A 10156-nucleotide genomic window follows, 5' to 3' on the forward strand; every position below is an offset into this window, starting at 1 on the left:
TATCTATTAGCTATCTATTAGCTTTCTATCTATTTGAGTTACTTCAGGGTTGAGTGAACGCTGGTGCGTGTGGTGACCACTGCTCACCGACAGAAAAACGTATCCTGTGACTGAAAAGTGACCTTGAGAGTTTTGAAAGGCGCGTATAAATGAAATAATAATAATAATAAATTTCATTTATAAGTGCCTTTCAAAACTCTCAAGGTCACTTTACAGTCACAGGATACGTTTTTCTATGGGTGAGCAGCGGCAGCCACACGCACCAGCGTAGCGGGCTACCCAGCTGGCTAACTAGCTAGCTACCTAGCTGGCTATCTAATTGCTATCTGGCTGGTTCGCTAGCTATCTAGCTGGCTATCTATTGGCTATTTATTAGCTAGCTAGCTTTCTATCTATTTGAGTTACTTCTAGGTTGAGAGAATGCTGGTGCGTGTGGTTGGCGCAGAAAAACCTATCCTGTGACTGAAAAGTGACATTGAGAGTTTTGAAAGGCTTATAAATGAAATGTATTATTATTATTATTATTATTATTATTATTATTATTATTATTATTATTATTATTATTATTATTATTAACAGGGGCTTCTAAACGGCGAGTGACAAGATAATCAATGGATGATGTTACAGTTGATGCCATAGAAGTTGTGTTTCTTGCCAATCAAACGGTTTTGCCTCAAATCCAGAGGAGCATATTTGACAGAGTTGTTGAAATTGTGATGGGCGTTTGTCCTGGAATAAATGCCTTGAAGGCCCAGAAGGCCACCGCCCGCGTCACGAAGCTGTGACAGTGTGCGACGGGCGTCTTGTTGCTTTATCGACGCGTGAGGTTTCGTGAAGCTTTCATCAAAACGCACTTTGGCGCCGACCTTGGTTTCCATTGGTTTGGACTGGGTGGCTTGTGATCCAACACCGGCGGCACGTGATGGATCTGAAACCGTGTTCTGTGGACCTGTTTTATTGCAGTGGCACATCGGACAGTTATGTTGGATTCTAGCGCAAGTAGCGCTTTGGTTGGTAGCTGGTGAATACACGTCAGCATAAGTGCTCTTGGTATTTCTTCCCTGTCTTCTTCGGGGTCTGAGTTTGGAAGGAACTAGAACATAAACAGAGCGTTCCCTCTGGAAAGAAAGGATTCTCTTTAGCGACAGTGGAATGCTGTTGTGTTGATTTAATTGCGTATTTTCTCACCTCTGTTCCCAGCGGTGCAGAATGCGAAGTTCTCCCAGTGGGCTCACTGGTTTTTTCCCTGAAGTCATCAATTTTACAAGCTTGCCGCAACCCTTAAAGGACAACCGACACCATTTTTTTTGTTTCCTAACTGACATCAGAAAAACGTTTTATAGCATCTAAAATACCCAAAACACGCAGTATGATATTTTTAGTCAAATGCAAAACATCAATAAAAATGACTTAAAGTGTCCCAAAACTACTTCAAAATGACCTTGAAAATGGCGAGTTTGAGAAGGTCCCGCCCCCTTGTTCGTGACGTCACGCCAATATGTCTTGCCTTGCTCTAGAATCAAAACAATGGCTTCAAATTCGGAGAAGATGCTTTCTTGTTACTCATCCAGTTATGAATATGATTCAAATAGTTCTGAAGAGGAAAGCATACATGTTTGCAATCGATTAAAGAAGTTCTTCCGTCTCATTTTGAGGCGTCTGGACTCCAATGTAGCGCCCAGAAAATGCACAAAATGGCGCACAAGCTCCGTTGGAAACGGGCTGATTTGTCTGCTGGGAATTTGTGTCAACTAGTATCAAATAGTAGTCTTGGCGCAACACACAACGATTCACCATCGCGTTATTTACGTGTTTTCCTTCTAATTTCGCCATCAACACGAAGTTTTCAGACCAAACAAAGTACCCAAAATGCATTGTGTGTCGCTTTCTCGGTCAGGGGCATCACGTCAGGCATCGTCATCAACTCGAAAACAAGACCTCCCGAATATTCAGCTCGAGTCTTAAAACGCAAAATATAGCTATGTGCTGTGGAATCTTTATAAAATGCGCTCAGTTGAAGTCATTTGAAGTGATTTTACAAATTATGGACACAACTTGTCCGGAGGCATCGGTTGTCCTTTAAAAAAAATAAAAGAAAGAATAATAAAGCAAAACCTGCAATGTTTGTGACAGCATGATGATTTAACCGAAACGCTCAAAGAGTTAATTGCTTGGAGCTCCGAGATTTCCAGGAGGCACTTATGTTTCATAAAAATGTGTTAATGACGATTTTCTTCTGTTTAAAAAATATATTTTTGTTTTGTTTTAGTATTAATTCACGCGCCGAACAACCAAACATTAAATGTTTGGGCTATCGTAGTTGTTTCAAGTGCTCCACTTCCTGGGCTCGCGAGAGTTAGAAGGGCCCCCAAATGTTTCATAAAAACAAATTAGTAAGAGTTTTCTTCCATTTAGAGAGGATCTTTTTATTGTTTTCATTTAATCCATATGCCTTGAAGCACACCAAATGCTTCATCGATCATGATCCCCTTCCTTCTTCTGCAATGGAACATTTAATTGCGATTCAGGAAGATTAGATTGGATGAAGTGGGGTTGGATTAAATTAAATTAAATTAAATTAAATTGCGTTGTATTGTATTGTATTGTATTAGATTTGATTTGATTAGATTAGATTGGGTTAGATTGTATTGGGTCAGATTACATTAGATATTATATTAGATTATATTATATATTATAATATATATATATATATATATATATATATATATATATATATATATATATATATATATATATATATAATATATTATATTAGATTATAGTCTCCACTGTGAGACTAATAAAGGCATATCCAATCCAATTCAATTAGATTGTATTGCCTTAGATTACATTATATTGGGTTAGATTGGATTAGATTAGACTAGATGATATTAGATTGGGTTATTTTAAATTAGATTAGATCGGTTTTCGATTTTCATAAAACAGCTAAATCCTTCACTAAACTGATATGGTGCAGTGTGGTTCAATTTGGATCGTTCATACAACAGCCTGCTTCGGCAATCTAGGATTAGTAATGCTGATGAGGTGATACTAGAGCAAGTGTGGCAATCAGGCCAGTCGTTAGTCAGGACAATAGGAACAATCAGTGGAGCCGAAGGGAGTAGTCCTCTGCTCCCCCCAACCTGAGAGCAGGGACCTATCATAGCAGTGTCCGGCACCGCCATGTCTGGACAGTAGGGATATATAGGGCCGATACTACCAGTAAAACTTTAGTTCGCCGAAGAAGCATCTTGGATAAGAAGCGAAACGTCCGACACCTTCAAAGAAGTACAGATGACGGCTGAAGAAACCTTTTCATCGATAGATTAGATCCGGTCAGATTGTATTGGGTTAGATTAGATTAGATTGGGTCAAATTGTATTGGGTTGGATTAGATTACATTAGATTGGATTACATTTGATGAGATTAAATTAGATTGGATTAGATTAGGACAGATCAAATAAAATGGGGTTAGTTTAGGTTAGTTTGTATTGGATTCGGTTCGATTGTATTGGGTTAGATTGGATAACATTGGATTGGATTGGATTAGATTGGAATAGAATGGATTATATTTGATTAGACTAGGTAAAATTAGAATAGATTAGACCAGATTAAATTAGATCAAATAAAATTAGATTAGATTAAATTGGATTAGATTAGATTGAACATTTTGAATTGACATTGAAAACCGAAATTGAATATTCATTTAACTTCACTTTTTAAAGCACTTTAATTCACTTTTAGTAACATTTGAACAGAAGAAATTGTTCTTTTGTGTAATGTCGCCATTTTTTATTTTTTTAATGTAGAAAATCTCCATTTTAGAAAATTGGGTGTCTCATTCAGTCAATGACTCATACATTAATTTGCTGTTCCTAATTGACCCTCTGGGTGACAGCACTCGTCACACATAGGTAACGGCGCTACTGCCCAATGTATTCATTCTACATGCGGTCCAGACCATTTTATGACGGATGAAAATTGACCACATACCGCATTTGGCCCACAGGCCAGACTTTGGATGTGTCTGATTTAAATGAATTTACCTTGGTAGTGCATCTGATAAGTAGTGATCCAATGCATCGTATCCATACTCTTCAACATATCACTTGTCCTGTTGGAAGCCATGAAATTCCTCCCACAATTTTTTGTGTTGGGCGGAACCGCCCTTGCGGGAGCCATATACATGTCTTGCCTTAATCCCTTCACAGGCTTTGGACTCTACAAACAAGAAGGAACAGAAAAAGTCAGACGTGTTGATATAATGGCGTGAATTGTGAACAAATATCATTCAAATAACTTTCAGTTATTCAATTTACAGTTGCCTGCCCCATTTTTCACAACTTGAAACACAATATGACGACTAATCGCAAAAAATTTTTGCAAAGTATTAAGGATTTTTTTTATTAAGGATGTATTTACCATAAATGCTCCCTTGCTTAATTTATCGTATGCAATGTTTGCGTTGCGTTGGCTGCTACAATAATAATAATAATAATAATAATAATAATAATAATAATAATAATAATAATAATAATAATAATAATAATAATAATAATAATAATTTCCATTATTTAATGAACATTTAATTTCCAAGCGCCTTTCAAAACTCTCAAGGTCACTTTACAGTCACGGGATAATGTAAGTTAATGTTTTGTAGCGTCATAAATTTTGTTATCTTCTTATGAATCTTCTGGGGCTGAGGTTCTGTGCATCTACTTTGGAAAATGATATGCAAATGCACGACCTTATAACGCTGGGGAAAGTCTGGAAGCACGAAGCAGGCTTCTGATTGGCTGCCGTGCCGAGTATGCAAATTGACAAACGAACTGAAATTCTAAATTTTCCAAACCGAATGTTTGCTTGATTGAATAAAGCAAACCTTTGATTCGAAAAAAAAATCAGTTTTTTTTTTCCCTGAAGAAGTTGTCGGCCACCCGGGCGGAGACGTTTTGTAAGTTATACGCCCGACGTAAAAGTTGCCAGCCCCGGGCGTCCGGGCAGACGTTATTTCAGACACTGCTTACATCCGTGAAGCTAATATCTCCTGTCCTCTTGGCTGTTTTTGCCCTCGATGCTGTCTCCAAAATCTCATGCCTATATGGACTACCTGAATGAAATACGGGCAAAAATAGTGATTAAACATTTTACAAGCAGCAATTGCCAATTACATTCTTTGTACCTTTTGCTTTGCTAAATACGGTAACTTTGGGTGTCGTTGGGATGATGGGGCTGATAAAAGGGAACTTCAATCCTGCTTGATGATTACTAGATGACCGAAAGGATGGGAACATCTCAAAGCGTGAGATATGGGATGCATAGGGATGCTCTCTTGGAATGACAGTCTTTGCTACTGTCTCCCTGTTTGGAAATCATTTAGTCGACGTCTGTTCAAGGTGGTCTCAGCCATAAGCAGATTTCAACAAGGAATCATCGTCGTCATCATACTCACGCGACATTTACATCTGTGGGTTTTGGAATGCTAAGAAAAAATACAGCATTAATCCTGGACGGTCTTGTTTAGTGGAAAAGCTAATGGCGATACAAGCGGGATTACTCACAGCTGATCACTGAGGGATACATCACTTTTCTTTGTGACATCACTGATGTAAGAGTGACTCACATGTGGACTGTAAAATGAGAAGAGCAATCGTTAGCTTCGATTCATTTGCAAGTTTTTGGATGCATGTGTCCGGATGGGCTCACTTGATACTGTTGTTGATTGTGGAGGACTCCATCTGCTTGCAAAAAAAAACTATGATGAGATGATTTTAAAAATTCCTCATTTTGGGATTATTAAAGGCGTTCTGATTCTGATCTCATTAAGCGACATTCTGGAATTAGTTCGGGTTTTGTTTTTTCTTGCTTGGGTGCCGATAAAGCACTGTCCAGGCCTCTGGCAATGTTTTTTCCCTTCCATAAACGGGCAGCATTTCTCTTTTTTTCCATGTTAGCGCTTTGTCTAGCTTCAGCTGTTGTTAAACGCCATATAAACCAATATGTATGTCTTGCATTCTATTTTGGACAGCCGCCCGCATTTCAAGTTCAGATAACTCCAGATGCATATAACTTAGGAAATAACTCACAGGTTTTGAAATTACCATATTTTCCGGTGTATAAGGTGCACCCAAAAGCCTTAATGCAACAACTGTTAGCAACCACCGACTCAATTTCCCCCTGTAGAGGAAGTAGTGCGTAACCCCAGCTTGTAATGTAGGGCCTTATAATGTGGTATGCCTTATATTTTGAAAACTATACATTTTGATATTATTTTGGGATATTTTTTTCATTTATTGAAGGTGCGCCTTATATTCAAGTGCGCCTTATATATGGAAAAAGTTAGAAAATACACCATTCATTGGGGGTGCGTCTTATACTCCGGTGCGCCTTATACACTGGAAAATGCATAGTCTGCTTTTTGAAATGAGACTACGCATTATAAGGATACATGATGGAAATATTTGGATCCAGGTTAAATAACATTTCGCAGTAGCAACCATTTTATATTTTTTAACAATTAATAATAATATATTACGTTTTAAGCGCCTTTCAAAGCTCTCAAGGACACTTTACAGTCACAGACAAGCACAGGTACTCTAATAAATAAAATACAATCACAAAAAGAATGCAATAAATATAATACAATTATAAATAGAAACAAGAGCGAGAGCTACACAGAAAATACAATTTTAAATAGGTGGGTTTTGAGATGGGACTTGAATTGTCTTATACTCAGAAAAATATGGTATCTTTCCAGTCTTTGAAAATGGAATAAAATCACCAAATTGAACAAATGTTACTCTGATTTACCTTTACAGGTACAAGCAGCCAATCCACTTTGTCCAGTTGACGGATACGGTTTCAGAATGTGCAGTAGAAGGCGATAAAGAAAGAAGCACCCTGGATCCGATGAGTCCAAATCTGGGACGATAATTTCAAAACAATGTTACGGATTGTTTAAATCACATTACGAGCTGAATGGGTGCTCAAGCTACCAGTTTTGGACGCATGCTGAAACCAGACACCTCCCTAGGAAGAATTTGGTATGGGTTTCAAGGAGTCGTCTTTCACCATTTCTGTTGCAATGCAGGAGAGGAGAAACAAGAAAGTGCTAAGGTCTCACTCTCGGGGTCGATAGAGGAGATTATTAGCATCTGAAAAAGCAAACATTAGATTCGCTAGAAAACAAAAAATAAGGCGTGATAGAAAAGTTCTGGGACGACAATGTTCTCATTATTAACTTCCGGGTTGAGTTCAACCCGCTGACGCGTGTGGCTGCCACTGCTCACCCACAGAAAAACTTATCCTGTGACTGTAAAGTGACTTTGAGAGTTTTGAAAGGCGCTTATAAATGAAATGTATTATTATTATTATTATTCTCAGAATCAGAAAAATATTTTTTGGCCAAGTATGTAGAACACACGTGGAATTTGTCTCCGGTAGAACACGCTGCACTAGTATCATCATTAAAAAAGACATGACAAATAAGTATGGAAGGATATTCCGAAATCTAAGTGGTACTACTTGTGCAAAATTTCAAAGAGGCACTATACAGTGAGATTTGAGTTACTGTTTCGAGAGTTCATGGTTAGGAAGAAGAAGCTGTTAAAATGACTGCCCGGATTTGCTGCGCATGGATCGGAGAGTAGCTGGAAAAGGTGGTGGGCAGGGTGTGGTGGGTCCAGTAGGATTTTCCACACGCTTGTCTCGATTCATGCAGTGTGCAAGACCTCGAAATGGGTAGGACGGTGTCAATGATTTTGTCCCCCGTCCCAACTGTCGAATTTTGTCCATTTTTGTCAATTTCGGCCTCTCACTGGCAAATTGTGGTTGTGAACGAAGATTTTGTCATGATGGCAAAGCAGCCACAGGTCCTTTCAAAACGTTCATCTCTCTTATGTACTGAACAAAGCAAATGCCTCAGGAAATCTGCAGACAAGTTGCTTGATCGTTTGGCCTGCTTTGAAGAAGAAAAGTGGTAGTTTGAGTTAGATTTTTTTTTGAGGTGACACGAGCACTGGAACAATTCTTCAACGTCGTATTTCATTGGCCCATTTTCAATATCAATAGTCTTGTTGTCATGTGTAAGGTGGAGTTTATCGCAGCTGACGTTAGCCAAGAGGCAGGGCACGCATCATACTGGTCCCCAGCCAATTGCAAATTGCTTACTTATGATTATGCAAAATATACAAAGAAATCAAAAGTGGCAATCGATAGCAACCGTGCAGTTAAACAATGGCTCGCATTAGCATTCTAGTTCAAAGATGAATACATACGTTGCATTCGGCATTGGACGTTATACAATACATAAAGCGTTCATGAATCTGTGCTGCTATCTCTCCTTTGACTCTCAGCGGCGATGTACAAGACTCTACCGCATTGTGCTTTTTAATTGGGATTCCCATGAGACGCGCTTGAGAGTATGTGTGAAATACAAATGTCGGGCAGGCCTGTTATCAGTTACGTAGATTTAGTTCAGTGGAAAAGATGTGACGTAATCAATTAAGATAATAATGTTTTGTTTGGTGGATCCTTTTAATAATTTTAAACAACACATATGGTTTCCTCTCAAGGGCCGTTATGAATTTGGGGAAGACATTAGAATGGTTCATCCCCTCCACATATTACATATAGAGCGCACAATAAATTGATGAATAAGTATAATTTTCAAATGTGAGTAAAAAATAAGGACTGTTATTGTGGTTTACATATGACAATTTGGCGTGTTGGTTCGGACTTTAGTATGCATCGTGGAATTTCACAAGTTTGATTTGCTTTCGCGGGCAGAATAAAATGATGCGGCGGGCCAGATCTGCCCCCCCCGGCCTGGACTTTGACACCAGTGCTCTAATCACTGCAGTTTTTTCATGTAATTTTTTCTCGCTTTAGTGGTGAAGCTATTTTATATCCTTAATATCCAGCCAATCGCCTGTGAATAAATTTGAAGGCTCTGGTTTACATACAATATGAATGTTTTCAGTTTATGTCAGTCATGCGCAGTACTTCACATTATCAAACAATCGTTTCCAACATGATGCAACCTGAGATCAAACAGCGAGTACAGTGGATCTGACAGGATATGTGGAGAGCCTGCAGTGTTTTTGATGTGTAACAATAGTTATATTTAATGTGAACACAAGGGGTTGATTGCAACATATTTGCATCACCTAAAAATACTGTGCAGTAGCAGCCAGGCAACGTGAAGATAACATTATGAAGCATTTCATTCATTAATATGATGAGAATACTTTAAAGACGTCCACAATTCCATCATCTAGCCTTCATTGGAGGGGAAATAGTTTGGGGACTTTGAGGTGATCTTCTATCTCTGGGGTTGAAGTCACCATGGTGGTTAAAAAGCTCAGCGACTAAAAGAACCTGAACAACAAACTTAGAAATAAGGGCAGATGTTTGGTCTTCTTTTGAAAAAAAAAATCAGACAATTATTATATGAATTGTTGGATGGATAGTACAAGCATTTGTGACCGACAATGTTTAAGGAGAGTCACAGACAATGTAGCAATTACCAAGATTAATTTGAAAAAAAACCACCCCTTGTGTATACATACTTACCACTCAAAGCATCTATCGATGTAACTGACAACATGATTGACAGCTGCCATTTCACGATAGATTTACCGTGATACTAATTTTACTAATTTAATGGTAGCCTATAAGGCGACCGAAAAATGCACTTTCACCTGTGTCAAGAGAGACATATTATCGTAGCATGCAACAGAGGATCCGGTCAGTTTTCAAAATAAATGTCTGAAATACATAAAACGGAGGGAATGTAAGTCATTCGTTTTTCTGTGTGGCCCGGTAACAAATGACCCACGGACTGGTATCGGTACGCGGTCCAGGGCTTGTGGACTGGTGTCTATCCAAATCAAAAGTTACATAGGAAAATGTAATTTTGTAAGCATAGTTATCTCACAAAACACAATTTTAAGGTAACCGGAAGTGGGTTCTTAAGTGTTGTGCACCTGTTTCATCCAAATCCACTCTACCTTTAGCCGTTCTCCGCTCCCCTCCCACTGTTTGTTGTTGAGAAGATGGCGTTCACGTGGGTATTGAATGGTTTCGCGTTGGGAGGACAGCACAGCCTCAGCCCAGCGTGCAGCTTCACTCATGTTTCAGCAGCATTCGAGCGCGC

The 10156-nt window shown here is 38.7% G+C and overlaps 1 protein-coding gene across 1 annotated transcript; it reads right to left on the minus strand.

The window, feature by feature from the left end:
- Positions 1-215: 215 nt before the first annotated feature.
- Positions 216-10151, minus strand: spmip4 (sperm microtubule inner protein 4). Its single transcript, XM_088997696.1, has 9 exons — positions 10011-10151; positions 5707-5738; positions 5562-5630; positions 5453-5482; positions 5183-5361; positions 5028-5110; positions 4047-4221; positions 1189-1280; positions 216-1118 (listed from the first exon to the last, which is right to left on the minus strand). Exons 1-9 carry the CDS (start codon positions 10131-10133, stop codon positions 609-611), a joined length of 1293 nt encoding a protein of 430 aa, XP_088853822.1. The 5' UTR covers positions 10134-10151; the 3' UTR covers positions 216-608.
- Between the last annotated feature and the right edge of the window lie 5 nt (positions 10152-10156).

The sequence above is a fragment of the Hippocampus bargibanti genome, linkage group LG06 (genome assembly GCF_051943395.1).
Source record: "Hippocampus bargibanti isolate YZ-2025 linkage group LG06, ASM5194339v1, whole genome shotgun sequence".
Taxonomy (NCBI): Eukaryota; Metazoa; Chordata; class Actinopteri; order Syngnathiformes; family Syngnathidae; genus Hippocampus; species Hippocampus bargibanti.

Coding starts and splice junctions, on each gene's coding strand:
- spmip4 (XM_088997696.1), bottom strand. CDS start 10,133: ATGAGTGAAGCTGCACGCTGGGCTGAGGCTGTGCTGTCCTCCCAACGC. Junction 5,483..5,561: donor GTATCCCTCAGTGATCAGCT/GTGAGTAATCCC, acceptor ATTTTTTCTTAG/CATTCCAAAACCCACAGATG. Junction 5,362..5,452: donor CCCACAGATGTAAATGTCGC/GTGAGTATGATG, acceptor ATTTCCAAACAG/GGAGACAGTAGCAAAGACTG.